The sequence below is a fragment of the Callithrix jacchus genome, chromosome 16 (genome assembly GCF_049354715.1).
Source record: "Callithrix jacchus isolate 240 chromosome 16, calJac240_pri, whole genome shotgun sequence".
In the NCBI taxonomy this organism is placed as follows: Eukaryota; Metazoa; Chordata; class Mammalia; order Primates; family Cebidae; genus Callithrix; species Callithrix jacchus.
The window spans coordinates 35,905,277-35,924,092 of NC_133517.1; the positions used below are offsets into that span (position 1 = coordinate 35,905,277).

Genomic DNA, 18,816 nt, shown 5'->3' on the forward strand with positions numbered 1-18,816 from the left:
GAGGTACAGTTCCTAAAAATAGCAGAGATGGGTCATAGCATGTAAAAACAGAAGATAGACCACATACCTCATCCTGACACTCACTACCAATGTATTTTGTTGCAAACCTTGCCATGTTTTTAACGATCTAAAATTAGGTCATGGTGCTTCCATATGGACAGCTCTAAATGTCATAGGGAGCATTTTGCTAACTGCATAAATAAATACAGGGCCCTTTAATATCTAAACCAGCATTGTTTTTCATTAAAGAAAAATATAAAGGGAATCAAAAGTACCAAATGAAGCTTGGTGCTGTAGTGAGGGGATGGGTCATGGGATGAGGGGAAGAGGAGAAGAGGAGAAGGAAAAGACAGGAACGTGTCACAGCTCCTCCACATTTTCATGGTGTTAAGGAAAATGTACTTTAGGCTCATTTAGGAATATTTAGATGCCATTGTTCTTGGAGAATAGTTGCTAGCAGGAAGATACAGTGATTAAGGGAACTGAGTTCAAGATATGTGGCTAATGCTAGGATTCCATATCCCCAAGGCTGAGAATGTACAGGGAAACATTCCCAGACGAGCCTTTAATCTTTGCAATGCAGTATGCTTCAGGAATTTCCACTTATTGTTCCGCATGTCACGAAGCTGCCCTCAGAAGTGCAATGAAGCTCAGCTTTCACACACAGGTTTTGATGCCAGTAATGCCACATATTCTGCATAATTATAAGGAACATCCATCTTTTGTCTGCAGCCCAAAACCTTGTGGTTTGAACATCCAGCCAACCCTATGGCAGCTTAAAATTTGCATGGTTTGGGAAGAAAAATTCTAGGGGATCCCTTAGAGTACAAGGCCAAACATTCTCATATTCCGCCCCAGTGGATTCGGTTCTTATATGGCAAGTCATGCATTTCAGGTCTCCACTCTGTCTTGAAGCTTGAGTTTTCATGTTGGAAACAGAAACTCCTTCCCCCAAGTGGTCATTCCAGCTGCAATGGGCACTAAATGCTTCAGAAACAAGAGTTTAATACTGCTTAGCTTGTCACCCATGTTGGTGACATGTTTTAAATCAGTGAGATTCTCTACAAATGTTTGCTTATCTACGAAATATATTAGACAGTGAAGGTCTTCAAGATATCAGTTAAAGAACATCATGGCAGATACTAAATATAAAGGCTCTTGCCTGATGTTACTAATGAGAAGTACAAAATTTTTAAAATATTTTTAAAAATACAAGTGGTTTCTAGGAAATATTTGAACTGAGTAAAAGAAGGACCTGAAGTTTCTTTTATCTTTCTTTCCTGAAATTAACACATCTACATGTAATTATATACATCTATATATTATATCCGTTTACTCTGGAGAGGGGTAACCACCCCTTTGGCAGTCTGGTAAAGCTGCCGGACTCCTTCCCAGGACACATTGTAAAAATCAGTAACAGATAATGCATACTATTATAAAAAAATAAAGTATATTAGAACCTATGAGTCCAGGTAGAACTCATGAAGGTTCACCTGAAGGTTCTGTGGTTCTAGGTGTCATCTCCCTATAAAAGTTTTATTCAAAGGCAAATTTGAGGCATTTAAACAAAATATGTTAGAAAGTATCTTGGCAGGGGAAACAAATGTAGGCATTCATAGGTAGATAATGGGCACACCAGCAGGAAGGGTGGCCGTGAAGCTGTGAGTGGTGGGGCTGTGGCAAAAGTGAGTGGCCTCTCTTAAGGGCCTGCAGATTTTGCTGCATGGGAATATGGGCCCTGTATGGCCACGTCTCCCTAGATTTTTCAAGAGAAGCTAGGCATCTGGACTTTTATATAAACAGTATTCATATCTGTTACTATTGGTTGAAGAAAAACATTAACATTGTTTGAGACAAAGGAAACATATCTTTTACTAGATTTGTCAGGAGGTAAACATCAAGATAGTATGAGAAATTGGAAAAAATAAATTACGTTTATTTTAATGTATGTTTTTACTATCAGTATCTTTATTACATTTATTTGTATAATAAAACACAAGAATTAATTTAAATTCAGTTTCCTCTCTAGAGTGATCACATGCTACAATGGAACAACTGGTGGCTTCTAGAATGTTTTAATTATTCCAACAAACATTTATGTCTCAGCCAATATCCAAGCTGGAAATAATATACACATTAAGACATTGTCTTGTTCCCAGAGCTTACAGACTAGGGTGGAAAGACTCGTAGCAAGATACTGTAATACAATGTGTTAAGGCCTATCAGAGAGATATGTAAAAAGTACAAAGGGAGTAGGAAAGAATAAAACAGCTTCCCAGGAGATGGGGAGGGATTCTCAGAGGAGAGATCTCTTCGAGTAGAGCTTTGTATCAAGAAGCCCAGTTTATTTAATAATCTAATAGGACATGATGAAGAATTGGACTTCTATTCTGGAGAAAATAGAGGTTCTTTAAACAATTCTGAACAGGATCAATACATTCAGATTTTTATGATTATTCTGACTGCAGTACGGAATATGGCCTACAGGCGGAGAGAGAGTAAGGAATGAAGACCCACAAGATGATAATGATATCAATAGTTCAGACAGAGAATTAGAGCAGCTGCAGGGCCCATGAAACAAGACTACTTGGTTAAAAAGATGGGGGATAGAAACAAAAGAACCTGGAAGCTGATTATATGTGAATGGGCAGGGTGCCAAAAGAGAGGAAAGCGTTGAGAATGATGTGCAGGACTTTCTAAGACAGGTCGTCTACTATAAAGGTGAGAGCATAGTCTCAGGAGCCAGATTACCTGAGTTCAAATCCTACCTCTTCCACTCTTTGGCTGTGTGACTTTAGGCAAGTTTTTTGTCCTCTCCCAGCTTCAGTATTGTATATATGTCAAGTGTTCTTATAATAGCGCTTGCATCTGGGTCTAAAAATTACTGTTGTTATTAATTATTATAATTCTGGTTAACATGGAGGTTTTATTCAGTTTGTTTTAGAAGACACTGCATTGGAAGTACATTTAGAACATCCTAGGTTAGCAGTTAAATATGTGGATCTCCAAGGTCACTCACAGACCAAGGCTGATAGAGTCAATGCTACCTTCAATACATAGCTTCCAAATTTTCCGTGGGCATTAATACCTGCCAACATATAGGGGACATGAGGATCATACATGACTTTTATGGACTAGGATACTTCTGCTCATTTTCCCTTGGCCAAAATATAATCACAGGGCAACACCTAACCTCAAAGAAAGCTGGAAAAGGTAGTCTTGCAGTATGTACACATCACATTTTAATGATAATCTGGCTGATCTTTAAAAAATTAATAAACATGTAGATCTCAAGTCAAGAAGAAAGTTTCATTAGCATGAAGAGGATGATTATGATCTTTTATGCTTTTAGAAAAGGACAGGGTTTGAGTCTCCAGGACACCACTGTTTAGTGGGAGGCAAAAAACAAAACTGCAGAGAATCATCAGAAGGGAAGGACATACAGGTAGCAGGAGAAAAGCAACAGTGGTGTCTAAAAACCAAGAGAATAAAGAATTTTAGAAAGACTGTAGTCAGCACATAAAATGCTACTGATAATAGAAAAGCATCTATATTTAACAATTAGAAAATCTTTAATAAAGTAAAGATTTACTTTATTAAAATAAATTTAAAAGAGTTGCTTGGTATTTGACATATAGAAAACACAAATGAGAAGGGGAGGACTCAAGATGGCGCTGTGAGAACAACCCAGGATTGGAGCTCGCGTTGTGTCCGCGGAAAGGTGAGTCTGAGCTGCATTTCCAGACTGATCTTTGTTGCCCACGGAACGGGGAAATTCCCAAGTGAAGAGGAGACGCGGGACGCCAGGCAGAATCTCCGCCTGGCGAAGCCGGCAGCCGGGATGGCGGCGGCCGGCCCTACCCAGCGCTCCCCACAGGGCGCGCTTGTCCAGGTGCCCCATTGAACCGGCAACAGGAGACATGAGAGGGCTGGACTTGAGACTGAGCTAGACTTGGACAGTGGGCCAGCCAGGGGATCGCAGGGACAGAGCATTAGGGTTGGCCCAGTGGGACGAACAAAACCGCGATTTCAAACAAGCCCCGGGCAGACGGCCCGAGACGCTTTGAGGGGGAGGGGCATCCACCATTACCGAGGCAACCTGCCCCAACTGAGATACACGGCCATTGCTGATGCAGCCAGCCGGTGCCGAGGCAACAGTCCCTACTGAGATACATGCCCACTGCTGACGCAGCCTGCCGTTGCCGAGGCAACCCGTCCCTACTGAGATACACGCCCACTGCTGACGCAGCCTGCCATTGCCGAGGCAACCCGCTACAACAGAGAGACTCCGCAGCAGGGCGTGGCAGAGACCACAGCAGAGCCTGCAGGAACAGGGCTAATCACACAACAGCAGGGCGGACCCTAGGCAGCCAAACAGCGGCTAGTCTGCGTCCTAGCTGGGCAGGACCTCAACAAACATCCAAAAATAAAGCCCAAACCCCTCAACACAGAGCATTTGAGAAAAAAAAAGAAAAAAAAAGGGTTTTTTAATGAGCTCTGTTGCTGCAGAATCAAACATAGCAGCCTAACAGCCCTGAATGAACAACAGAGCTCACAGCTCAGCAATTAAGCCCCTATAAAGTACAAACTGTCTCCTCAAGCAGCTCCCTGACCCCTCTATATCCAAAAGACTGACATTAGGCAGGCATCATCCTGGGACAAAGATAGCAGAAAAAGAAACTGGTAGCATCCCTCGCTGTGCCACGGCTGCTAAAGGTGCACCCCAGACAAGCAGGGTCTGGAGCGGACCTCAGCAGTCATACAGCGAAGGGGCTAGACTGGTAGAAGGAAAACCAAGCAACAGAAATACTTCATCATCAACATTCTGGGTGTCCACTCAGAGACCCAATCGAAAAGTCAGCAACTAGGCAGACAACCAGCGGACAAATCCACAAAGATGGGAAGAAACCAGCGCAAAAAGGAGGAAAACACCCGAAACCAGAACACCTCACCTCCTAGAAAGGACCAAAACTCCTCACCAGCAAGGGAGCAAAGCTGGACGGAGAATGACTGTGACGAAATGACGGAATTAGACTTCAGAAGATGGATAATGAGAAACTTTTGTGAGCTAAAAGATCATGTATTAAATCAATGCAAAGAAACTAAGAACCTTGAAAAAGATTTGAAAAAAGATTCAAGGAAATGATAACAAGAATGGATAACTTAGAGAGGAATATGAATGAATTAAAGAAGCTGAAAAACACAATACGAGAACTTCGCGAAGCAAACACAAGTTTCAATAGCCGAATTGACCAAGCAGAAGAAAGAATATCTGAAGTCGAAGACCAACTTAATGAAATAAAATGAGAAACCAAGATTAGAGAAAAAAGCGCAAAAAGGAATGAACAAAGTCTCCAAGAAATGTGGGACTATGTGAAAAGACCTAACCTATGTTTGATAGGTGTACCAGAAGGGGACGAAGAGAATGAATCCAAGCTGGAAAATACTCTTCAGGACATCATCCAGGAAAATTTCCCCCACCTAGCAAAACAGGCCAACACTCAATTTCAGGAAATACAGAGAACACCACAAAGATATTCTGCAAGAAGAGCAACCCCAAGGCACATAATCGTCAGATTCAACAGGGTTGAAATAAAGGAGAGAATACTAAGGGCAGCCAGAGAGAAAGGTCGGGTCACCCACAAAGGGAAGCCCATCAGACTCACAGCAGATCTCTCAGCAGAAACACTGCAAGCCAGAAGAGAGTGGGGGCCAATATTCAACATTCTTAAAGAAAAGAACTTTCAACCCAGAATTTCATATCCAGCCAAACTGAGCTTCAGAAGTGAAGGAAAAATAAAATCCTTTGCAAACAAGCAAGTACTCAGAGATTTTGTCACCACCAGGCCTGCTTTACAAGAGCTCCTAAAAGAGGCACTACACATAGAAAGGATCAACCAGTACCAGCCATTCCAAAATCACACTGAATGCTAAAGAGCATCAACATAATGAAGAATCTACAACAACTAACAGGCAAAACAGCCACTTAGCATCAAAATGGCAGTATCAAATTCACACATAACAATATTAACCCTAAATGTAAATGGACTAAATGCACCAATCAAAAGACACAGACTGGCAAATTGGATAAAAATCCAAAACCCATCAGTGTGCTGTATATAGGAAACCCATCTCACATGCAAGGATACACAAAGGCTCAAAATAAAGGGATGGAGGAAGATTTACCAAGCTAATGGAAAGCAAAAAGAAGCAGGAGTTGCAATTCTCATCTCTGATAAAATAGACTTTAAAGCAACAAAGATCAAAAGAGACAAAGAAGGCCATTACATAATTGTAAAAGGATCGATACAACAAGAAGAGCTAACGATCCTAAACATATATGGACCCAATACAGGAGCACCCAGATACATAAGGCAAGTTCTTAATGACTTACAAAAGGACTTAGACTCCCACACAATAATAGTGGGAGACTTTAACACTCCACTGTCAATACTAGACAGATCAACCAGACAGAAAATCAACAAGGATATCCAGGGCTTGAACTCAGACCTGGAGCAAGCAAACTTGATAGACATTTACAGAACTCTCCACCACAAATCCACAGAATACACATTCTTCTCAGCACCACATCACACCTACTCTAAAATTGACCACATAATTGGAAGTAAAGCACTGCTCAACAAATGCAAAACAACTGAAATGATAACAAACAGCCTCTCAGACCATAGTGCAATCAAGTTAGAACTCAGAATTCAGAAACCGACCCAGAACAGCACAGCTTCATGGAAACTGAACAACTGGCTCTTGAATGTTGACTGGGTAAACAACGAAATGAAGGCAGAAATAAAGAAGTTCTTCGAAACCAATGAGAACGAAGACACAACGTGCCAGAACCTCTGGGACACATTTAAAGCAGTCTCTAGAGGAAAGTATATAGCAATAAGTGCCCATATGAGGAGAATGGAGAGATCCAAAATTGACACCCTATCGTCAAAATTGAAAGAGCTAGAGGAGCAAGATCAAAAAAACTCAAAACCCAGCAGAAGACAAGAAATAACTAAGATCAGAGCTGAGCTGAAGGAGATTGAGACACGAAAAACCCTTCAAAAAATCAATAAATCCAAGAGCTGGTTTTTTGAAAAGATCAACAAAATAGACCACTAGCCAGATTGATTAAAAATAAAAGAGAGAACAACCAAATAGATGCAATAAAAAATGATAAAGGGGAAATCACCACAGATTCCACAGAAATTCAAACCATCATCAGAGAATATTACAAACAACTATATGCGCATAAACTAGTAAACCTGGAAGAAATGGATAAATTCCTGGACTCCTGTGTCCTCCCAAGCCTAAACCAGGAGGAAGCTGAAACTATGAATAGACCAATAACAAGGTCTGAAGTTGAGGCAGCAATTAAAAGCCTACCACACAAAAAAAGCCCAGGTCCAGACGGGTTCACAGCCGAATTCTACCAGACACAGAAGGAGGAGCTGGTACCATTCCTTCTAAAACTATTTCAAACAATCCAAAAAGAGGGAATCCTTCCCAAATCATTTTATGAGACCAACATCATCCTGATACCAAAACCCGGCAGAGACCCAACGAGAAAAGAAAACTTCAGGCCAATATCCATGATGAACATAGATGCAAAAATCTTCAATAAAATATTGGCAAGCCGATTACAACAGCAAATCAAAAAACTTATTCATTATGATCAAGTAGGATTCGTCCCAGGGATGCAAGGCTGGTTCAACATACGCAAGTCTATCAACGTAATTCACCACATAAACAGAACCAAAAACAAAAACCACATGATTATCTCAATTGACGCAGAGAAGGCATTTGACAAAATTCAACAGCCCTTTATGCTAAAAACCCTCAATAAACTTGGTATCGATGGAACGTATCTCAAAGTAATAAAAGCTATTTACGACAAACCAACAGCCAATATCATACTGAATGGGCAAAAACTGGAAGCATTCCCTTTGAAATCTGGCACTAGACAAGGATGCCCTCTCTCACCACTCCTATTCAATATAGTACTGGAAGTTCTAGCCAGAGCAATCAGGCAAGAAAAAGAAATAAAGGGTATTCAAATAGGAAAGGTGGAAGCCAAATTGTCTCTATTTGCAGACGACATGATAGTATACCTAGAAGACCCCAACGCCTCTGCCCAAAAACTCCTGAAACTGATAAGCAACTTCAGCAAAGTCTCAGGATATAAAATCAATGTGCAAAAATCACAAGCATTCATCTACACCAATAACAGACTTAAAGAAAGCCAAATCAAGAGCGAACTGCCATTCGCAATTGCTACAAAAAGAATAAAATACCTTGGAATACAACTCACAAGGAACGTAAGAGACCTCTTCAAGGAGAACTACAAACCACTGCTCAACGAAATCAGAGAGGACACAAACAGACGGAGAAACATTCCATGTTCATGGTTAGGAAGATTTAATATCGTGAAAATGGCTATACTGCCCAAAGTAATTTACAGAATCAACGCTATCCCCATCAAGCTACCATCGACTTTCTTCACAGAACTGGAAAAAACCACCATGAACTTCATATGGAACCAAAAGAGAGCCCGCATAGCCAAGTCAATTCTAAGCAAAAAGAACACAGCAGGGGGCATCACACTACCGGATTTCAAACTATACTACAAGGCTACAGTAATCAAAACAGCATGGTACTGGTACCAAAACAGAGATATAGACCAGTGGAACAAAACAGAGGCACCGAAGGCAACACAACATACATACAACTATACAATCTTTGATAAACCTGACAAAAACAAGCAATGGGGAAAGGATTCCCTGTTTAACAAATGGTGGTGGGAAAACTGGTTAGCCATGTGCAGAAAGCAGAAACTGGACCCCTTCCTGACACCTTACACTAAAATTAACTCCAGATGGATTAAAGACTTAAACATAAGACCTGGCACCATAAAAACCCTAGAAGGAAATCTAGGCAAAACTATCCAGGACATAGGAGTAGGCAAGGACTTCATGAACAAAACACCAAAAGCATTGGCAACAAAAGCCAAAATAGACAAATGGGACCTAATCAAACTCCACAGCTTCTGCACGGCAAAAGAAACAGTCACTAGAGTGGATCGGCAACCAACAGAATGGGAAAAAATTTTCACAGTCTACCCATCTGACAAAGGGCTGATATCCAGAATTTACAAAGAACTCAAACAGATTTACAGGAAAAAAACAAACAAGCCCATTCAAAAGTGGGCAAAGGATATGAACAGATACTTTACGAAAGAAGACATATATGAGGCCAACAATTATATGAAAAAATGCTCATCGTCACTGGTCATCAGAGAGCTGCAAATCAAAACCACATTGAGATACCATCTCACGCCAGTTAGAATGGCGATCATTAAAAAGTCTGGAGACAACAGATGCTGGAGAGGATGTGGAGAAAAAGGAACACTTTTACACTGTTGGTGGGAGTGTAAATTAGTTCAACCATTGTGGAAGACAGTGTGGCGATTCCTCAAGGCCTTAGAAATAGAAATTCCATTTGACCCAGCAATCCCATTACTGGGTATATATCCAAAAGTCTGTAAATCGTTCTACTATAAGGACACATGTACACGAATGTTCATTGCAGCACTGTTTACAATAGCAAAGACCTGGAATCAACCCAAATGCCCATTGATAATAGACTGGATTGGAAAAATGTGGCACATATACACCATGGAATATTATGCAGCAATCAGAAAGGATGAGTTCGTGTCGTTTGTAGGGACATGGATGAATCTGGAGAACGTCATCCTCAGCAAACTGACACAAGAACAGAAAATGAAACACCGCATATTCTCACTCATAGGTGGGTGATGAAAAATGAGAACACATGGACACAGAAAGGGGAGTACTAAACACTGGGGTCTATTTGGGGGAAAAGGGGAGGGCCAGTGGGAGGGGGAGGTAGGGAGGGATAGCCTGGGGAGAAATGCCAAATGTGGGTGAAGGGGAGAAGAAAAGCAAAGCACACTGCCATGTGTGTACCTACGCAACTGTCTTGCATGCTCTGCTCATGTACCCCAAAACCTAAAATCCAATAAAAATTAAAAAAAAAAAAAAAAGAAAACACAAATGAGTTTATTATCCTTCTTAATTTAAATGGAGTTTTTGAGAAAGAAGAATGAAAACAACTACTAGATTAAAACATATAAACAATCTATTTTTGTAGGTCAAAAAAACATTAAATTGGACAATTGTATATGATTCAACTGCTGAGTAACTGAAATGCTGCTTCAATTTTAAAAAGGTACTTGATGCTATTATTTGTGTTATGACGCAAGAACAAAAATTATCCTTCTCTTTTCTAATTTTCCTTAGAAAATTAGTTGATAATAACTGCCAATATTGTATTCATACAAATAAGAGGTAATGATATCTAAATGCCTTCCTTACTTTGTATCCCTGTCTAGTTATTTTTCTTGTCACTTTGCCTTTGAATCTAAAAACTGCAGGGATGAATCCTGAATGCAAATGTAATTTGAAGGGAAGAATAGTCACACCTTTCCAAAGAAATGTCTTCTATTACTAATAACATTGGTGTTATGAAAAGTGGTTATTTTGGCAGTGTAGAGTATAAAGTGAAAATGTTAAAAGTGTTGGCTTTGGAATCAAGTCCTGACTCCACTACTTATCAGGTACGAGGTCCAGGGAAAATTTCTAACTCTTCAAAGTCTTCATTTTCTCTTGTGAAAGATGGAGAAGAGACTGCTGTCTCTCAGGATTCTGTTAGGATAGGGGGAGATCTTGTATGTAAGGGGTTTAGGGAAGTGCCTCTTAAAACAAATGGTAGCTTATGGCATTTCACTTTTTAACTCTCTATACATAGTAGACGAGCTTGAAAAAGTTTGAGAAAATTGTTTTTAAAAGAATAGACATTTTTAAAAATAGACTTATCATTCACAAACAAAAACCTTTAAGTTTTGGTAGTGTAGCCTTATCTATTCACTGGTACCCTTCCAAGAGAACCAGCAGCCAGATTCATAACTCCTCAAGACACAAGGGCTGGGTGTGTTTTGTGCTTCCCATCGGTCTTGGGGCTGGCCAATGTATCCCTTCATAACCAGTGAAATACATGACTCATAAAACAAAATGCCTGAAAATCTATACCCAAATAAAAGCCATATAATTAACTACTAAAACTTATGCATAAGTAATATAGCTAATCATATACCATAGATAACTTTACCTTATCCTCAAATTTTCTTATTAACTTTATACTTTCCAAAGGTTTAAAAAAATGGAGTTATTATTTACAACACAATTCTCTTTCATTTTACATTAAATTAAAGCAAAATAAATTTATAACATGCTGAAACTATCTGGTTAAAAAAAAAAAAGTTCATCACCTAAGTTTTGAAAATACATTGGTGGTGTTTCATTTTGAATGTAAAACTGAATTTTTAAAAAAATTTTAAAAGGGTCCAAAATGCCCAAACCTGTTATTTACTTTGCATTTTTCTGAAAGATTACTATGCTTTGCTATTGGCAAAATGGTCATTAAAAATGTAATATAAGACTATTTAGTGAAATGGAATCCCATAAAGTATGACAGTATTATGGATCTTAAAGTAAAGCCACTAGTGCAGATGTTCCTAATCATACTAAAAACACAAATTCACAAACCAGTTTGTTCCAGCTACAGAATAATTTAGTTGAAAGAGTGGTTATAATTTAATAGTGTGAATAATAGTTAAAGCCAAGGAGGTAGTGAAACTGCGAGGAAATATAAACCTACAGTGTCTATGCCAAGGAAACTGTTCTAAATTCTTAAGGTTCAGAAATTAGTTCCTTTCCTTGCTACAGGTAGAAATTTGTTTGAATTAGCCAAGACCTGCAGTGGATATATCTTTAAGGCAAACACATACACACACATGCATGCTAGGTCAGTAGCTTTTGCCAATAAAAACACCTATCTAAATCCAGAATATCACTTAGTCTGTTTGGGGACAGTTAAAATCAGACTTCTCACTAGTTTAAATTTCTTATTAAGAAATAGATGTAGTAGGTAATGTGATTCAGAAGTAAATCAGCATACACAGTAAAACTTAAGCTCTAAGGACACAGGATTCTCTTTGCAAATACGGGTCTTGGCAAGGAGCCTCCTTTATGTACAGAAAGCTTTGTTCCTTGTTTATAGCAACTCTCAAGGCTACAACAGGTAATTGTGTGCAGCTAATTAGGATCCAAAACGATTGTGTTCAAGCCAGGAGTATTTTATAGCTTGATTCAGTGAAAGTAGGAAACTATATTAGCAAGATCATATTATAAAAACTCATTCTTCCACAATAACTGATCTTTCAATCTAAGAAAGTATGCATTTTAACACTGCAAAAACATAATACCATTCAGAAGTTTATTCAATGCTTAATAGCTATCAAAATATAGAGAAAAAAAGACAATTAGGAAAACTCTTGTCTAAAGATATCCAATATGCTTACTTCCCAAAGCTAATATCCATTTCTTTATCTAAATTGTTTATTTCAGGTCACAATATTCTTCCAAGAAAGCAAAGTGACATCTACTCTGCATAACAGAGGAAAATCAAAGGCAATACATTACCTTGGGTCACCTGTTGAAGTGCCAACATCATCCCAGACACAGTGTCTGGAAGCAAATTTTCTTTCAGATTGTAATGCGATGCCCAGTCTAAAATGGGTAGTCGCCTCCTACACCACTGTATAATATCTTCACACTGGAGGGTATGCATCTTGCTCCAAAGCATGCTTTTCTTTTTCCTCTTAGCTCCTGTCATTTTTCAGATTTCCTCTTGAAGAAGTAAACTTCTCTAAACAAGAAAAAAAATCATTGCAGAACACCTCCTTTCAATGCCAAGCTCCAATTCATCTGTGGTTTACAATGTCAAAATTACCCAGAAAATAAGTAAATAAAAGAGAGAGAGAGGCAGAGAGAGATTAACAGAAGCACTTCAATATATGCAGCTAGGCTGTATGTCTTTTTATGACACAGCTAATTATTCTAGATTTAAAAACTATAGATTAAAACCTTGAATTCTTATCTGAAGAAGTAGTTCCTGTTCATGTAATATTTTTTCTGGTCTTGGAAAAGCAATGGGTTCAGTGTTAAGTTAGTCTACAGCTCTCTCGCCAGTAATTCCCCTTATATTCACTGTAGTCTTATGTTTTTGGCTGCAATCCCAATGGTTAATGAGGTAGTTCTGGGCGTGTGTTGGAAGTGGGCTGGGCTATGCTAATGAAACCAGGAAACATCCCGCTAGTCCAGTCTCTCCCTACCAGCTATGCAAAATCATAAAACTGCCAGAGGGATCTGTTGTGCAAAATATATTCAGAGAATCCAGCCCTGTTTCTTTGGGAGCTATATATATTCAACATTATCAGATGACTGGCAGTTCTACAAAATTCAGAAACATAACAGGGCATTGCTAAAGGTCCTTATCGTTTTTATTCCCAGGCAGATGAGGTTTTCATTCATACAGAAACATTAAGATAGCTACTGCCCAGTCTGGAAAAGGAGTAACTAGTTCTCATAAACAAACTGAAATTTCATCTCATGGGCTAAGAAAATAAGTATAACAATGAACAAATATTTGTGACGGGAGATTTTCTCTGTCTCTGAAACTGTTCATTCAGTTTTCTCCAATGGTTTCTCTAAGTCCTATAATTCATGCTATTGTAACCAAAACTTATTGAGGAATGGCATATGGTTCAAACTATTGCTTGAAGTGTACTTAGGTTTTTTTTATGGTGCTGCCTTCTTTTTGCATAACTTTTGAGGGTAGGTGTTCTCTTTTTAAGAAGAGGTGCTACATTTTATAATAGAACACACTGTCAACAATTTTTTTATGATAATTTCACTTAGCCTCCAAAAAAAAGAAAAAAGACTTAAATCTATGAACTGTGCCATTGGAATTAAACCAAAAAGGCAATACACTAACTAAAATTGTAGAGCCAAGGAAAAGAATACCATGTATATAGTTTGCTGAGCCCTTTTTAATGCCCATCCATTTGGAGAATAGAAATCTGATTTCTGGAAGCCTTTATAATAACAAAGTACTTGGATCCCTTGGCTACTTCTAAGGCCCCCTGCTGTACTTTTTCCTATTGTTTTTAAATTAAAGTGAAGAGTTACTCTCCATCTTCTAAAGATGACATCTGTGGCTTTGTGTCTATGCAAAAAAAAAAAAAAAAAAACACTTTCTTTTTAAATCGAATGAAGAGACGTGGTGGGTGGGGGGACTTTGTATTTACAAAATAGAAACTGCTTTGTTTGTACAACTGTTTACATTATATTAAATTTCTAAACTATTCAGGAGTTCAGGTTTGGGGCCTGTAGAGAGAGCCCCAGTTAGAAACTAAGTTATAGCATTTTAATCCTATCCTGTTGGCACGAGAGATGGACTCACCAAATAATTGTAAATTCACTCCAACACTATATTGCTTTTCCTTCGCAAAAAGCAATCTTTACTTTTGTTTAATATACTCCATTTAGTATATACTCAAATAAATTCAGAAGCTATACATACATTGATTATCTATTACCTTTATAATAGAAATAAACACTAGAGTTTTTTTAATCCTATCTAGGTCATAAATTGAAATGTATGTTAACAAAATGAGAAAAATGATTGAAAACGTTACTGAAATAACCAATCGACATCTATTATTTGTGCAATTTCAATCATTTTAATATTTGTGTTAAATTCCAGTAACAAAAAATTCACATGAACAGAATTTTATGAATTGAAGGTGTATAGAAGTACCTTAATCATATAGCATGGGCAATTGTTCTAAAACATTTTAAGATCAGGAAAGGGGGTAGAAATTAGTTTAATAAAATAGTTCTGAAGTCTCTCAATTTAAAAATTTCTTAACATTAGAATAAACCTTTCCTAAAAATATTTTTTGAAGCTTAAATCTAGAATTTCAATTCCAGATTTTTTTTCAAATTCCATGTGCATACATATTATTTAAAAAATGCCAAAAATCTCACTCCAGATCATACATGACTCCTATTTATAACCAGCAATGCCCGAAAGAAAGAAAAAAACATTATGAAGAAATTTATTCACACACATAAGATTCTCAGAGTAACTTGAACAGCCTGTAAAATTCAAGAAGGGTAAGTATATTCATTCAAAAGTTTCAATGACTAAAAGTAGCTTACAGTTTAATACTATGTACCATCTCTATGGCATATCTCTTCCTAATCATCTGGGAGAATACCTATCCAAATAAAAATATGAACTTGTTATCTATCTTCCACTTCACACATGGATTAACAGAAAGATTCTTTGTAAAATCTCATTTCAATTACATCACTAATATGTTTTAATTTCGGTTATCTCCAATATCAAACTCAAACTCATTAGCAGAAGAAATGCAGTCCTTCTCTGCTCCCCTTCCCACCTTCTACCCACTAGCTTCTCATTAACCATAAATCAGCAAGTTTTTATTGAACAATGTTAATTTGATAGATTGTATATGAAGTGCTACAGAAGAGGGAAGGGAAAGCATTAGATAGCATCTCCATATTCTAGGAGTTACTATTTTGTGAAGAAAATCAATAACTAACTCAAGGCAGAGTGTGATAAATAACAGTCAAATCATCTAATAATTCATACAGGAGTTCAGAAGATAGAGTTGAATGCCCTTTGAGGAAAAAAAAGGCATTTCACCCTGCCAAGACTCTCTTGCAGCAGGTAAGTATGCTCATGATCTCCTGCCCATTATTTTTACTCTTTCTTTCTTTTTCTTTTCTTTTTTTTTTTTTTTTTTTTTTTTTTTTTTTTTTTTTGAGATGTAGTCCTGCTCTTATCACCTAGGCTGGACTGGAGTGCAGTGGTGCAATGTTGGCTCACTGCAACCTCCACCTCCTGGGTTCAAGTGATTCTTCTACTTCAGCTTCCCGAGTAGCTGAGATTACAGGCACACTAGTCTATTACTATACTAATTTCCCCAGTTACATGGTCTTTTACTTCTTTTGCACATTTATTCAATGTTTACCTCTTCCATGAAACTTTCCCTGGTTTCTCCAGTTTTGTTCATGCTATATAATAAGCATTCAGGTAATTCTCAGTTTATTTGTGGGTATAGAGCTGCAGTCCTTTTCACTGTTTATTGGTTTTCTTCCTTTAAATCTATTTCATGTGATTTTTATCCAGTCTGACTCATGAGATTGTACATTCCTTTTGAGTAAGGATTATTCACATAATTTGCTTTGCTTCTTTTTTAGAATCTAGTAGAAGGAGCTGCAGACATTGGATTCACTCAATAAGTACTAACATACAAATGTTCCTACTCCCAAAAGTACCTGAAAATCATTTAGTCTATCTCATCCTGGTTTCCAGGTTGTGCTGTTAAAGAATCAGATAACCAGGTGGAGAAAAATGAGAATAGATATTCTAGGAGAAAAATAAGATGAAATTTTATCTTTGCTCAACTTCTCCCAGTTTCTCTTACAATCTAAGGAAAGTTCTTTTTTCAACACATTTCTTTTTTCTAATATTATAAAATCTGGAGTACGGAGAGAAGAAAAACCAGACAGGAAATGCAGAAGAAACAGAGGAGACAAAGGGCAGATAGAAGCTCTCATGGGTTGGGGCTTCAGAGAGAATTTTTAGAGGGTTGGCATATGAGGATCTCTTGGGCAATCATGAAGTGAGGGAATTTGGCCAAGCTTAAGTGAAGAAAGAGACCTTTGAGAAATGTTGTGCAGGTTATAAATTGAATCATGTTTAATGGTTTCTGAGAGACATTAAGTGAAGAGTGAAATTCTTTTCACAATACTTTTTAATACTTTTGATTTTGACATGAGGCTTCTTTGAATGTGGTATCTGTGGAGACTGGGACACCTAAGGTACTGATTTATATCCAGGTTCCAATGAAAAATATAGATCAGACATTGGAAATTATCAATCCCAAACTCACACCTACCTCAGGAAGTTGATATACAGTATTTCTAAGAAGAAGACACTGAAAGTTCTCATCTGAGTGGAAAGTGAAGTCTGATACTAAGGAAGGCCATACTCCGCTCACCAAACCACAGCTGGCATGGGGATACACCCACACGAAGGGGGTAATTTGTATTAAGTCTACCCAACAGAGTACTTTTTTCTAATTTACCCAAACTTTCATGTAGGCACATCCCTGAATCCAACCTCTGCTTTAATTTTTTCAATTACTAAAATTAACAGGCTTACAAAAATAACCTATTCCAATTTTCTAACGTTGTGATTGTTAGAACATGTTTTCCCAATTATTGAGACAAAATCTGCTACTTAAGAGCCTAATCCCAATGACACATAACACATAATTAGTTCTTCAGTTTCAGGCCTAATTAATTTAGTATAAAACTCTCTAAAGAGTTCTGATAGTTTATGGTGCTATTTATTTCAAAAATACTCTTACATTCAAATATGGATGCACAAATATAAGTTAATTACAGTCCTGAACAGTACAGTTAATGATTTTCTCATGATAGGCCAACCAGGACAGTACAGTGAGCAAACCTGTACATTCTTAACAATGTTTGCCAATGTGTCTTACTTTGCTTTCTTTGGGTTAAACAGAACTTTCCAATATGTTTCTTTGGTGTGTTTTTTTCTTTCTGCTATTATTTCATATTCTGTGATCTATTTTGATACATAACAGGGGCCAAAGGGATATAAATCTAGTAAAGTCACAAAATGCATAGGGACTAGGTGCAGTGGGTCACACCGGTAATCCTAGCACTTCACTGAGCTCAAATATAAGCACAGGAGTTTGAGCTCAGTCTGGGAAATACAGTGAGATCTCATCTCTAAAAATAAAGAAATAACTTAATTAATTAATTAAGTTGGGTATGGTGGCTCATGCTTGTGGCCCCAGCTGCTTGGCAGGCCGAGGCAGGTGGATCACTTGAGCTCAGGAGGTCAAGGCTGCAGTGAGCTGTGATCATGCCCACTGCATTCCAGCCTGGGCAGCAGAGCAAAATCCTCTCTCAAAAACAAACAAACACACACAAAAAAGCAATTAAAAAAATGCCTAGGGAAAGAATCTCGTATATATTCAAACATTAAAAAAAAATAGAAAAGAGGGAGAAAGAGAAAAAGAAAAAGGAAGAGGAGAAAGAAGAAAAAGGGAAAAGAAGAAGAAAAAAGAGGAGAAAGGAAGGGAAGAAAAGGTAAAGCAAAAGAGAAAGTAGTAAAATATAATTAATTAATTGAGGATTAATAAAAGGCTTTTCTCATTTCTAACAACTGATAAACAGTAAGTAAAATAAACTATGGCCACATCATGGCTTATGAAGATTTGAAGATGCTTGAAAAGAGATTTACCCAAAAAACATGCAGGAAATTCATCTCCCTAAGGACTACATAATTGTGTGTCTGTAACTTGCTTTAGCAATCCTATTTCTAGAAACATTAACCTCTGTACTAAAGGAAATATGTGTATATTGGAAGATTATCATTTTGCCTCTCTTTTATATTCTCATTTTGCAACTACATGTACTAAGTTCCTTCAGTCATTCATAATATATATTTTTATCTTTTTACTTGTAATTATGTCTTTTTATTTAAAGCAGGTTTCTTTTAAGTGGTATATAGTTGGGTCTTGCTTTTTTAGTCCAATGTGACAACCTGTGCCTTATTTATACCATTTACACTTAATTTAACTATTTACATGGTTGGGTTTAAATCTACCATCTTGCTACTTCTTTGCATGTGGATTGTGAGATTTTTTTACTCTGGCTAATGAAAACAGGAACTGTGATGAAAACATGGAAACTATGTGAGTTCCAAAGGATACACATTTAATCATTCTCCAGTATCCACAGATTCCTCCCATTCATGTAC

General features: G+C 37.7%; 2 protein-coding genes across 3 annotated transcripts in view; both read right to left on the bottom strand.

Moving 5' to 3' along the window:
• The window catches only part of SLC26A7 (solute carrier family 26 member 7), a 157,825-nt gene extending 144,727 nt beyond the window's left edge, over positions 1-13,098 (bottom strand). Inside the window, exons 1-2 of one of the 2 annotated variants that reach the window (XM_017965441.4) lie at positions 13,008-13,098; positions 12,564-12,789 (exon numbers count right to left, since the gene is read on the bottom strand). In XM_017965441.4, coding sequence (XP_017820930.1) covers positions 12,564-12,756 — 193 coding nt within the window. In that variant the 5' untranslated portion in view covers positions 12,757-12,789; positions 13,008-13,098. Of the gene's footprint in view, positions 1-12,563; positions 12,790-13,007 lie in introns of those variants that run through there. The other variant, XM_078352719.1, reaches the window with a different exon arrangement.
• Positions 12,653-18,816, bottom strand: part of LRRC69 (leucine rich repeat containing 69) — a 139,817-nt gene continuing 133,653 nt past the window's right edge. Inside the window, exon 9 of the mRNA XM_035277605.3 lies at positions 12,653-12,789. The gene's annotated coding sequence lies outside the window, so the exon portion shown is untranslated. The remainder of the gene's footprint in view (positions 12,790-18,816) is intronic.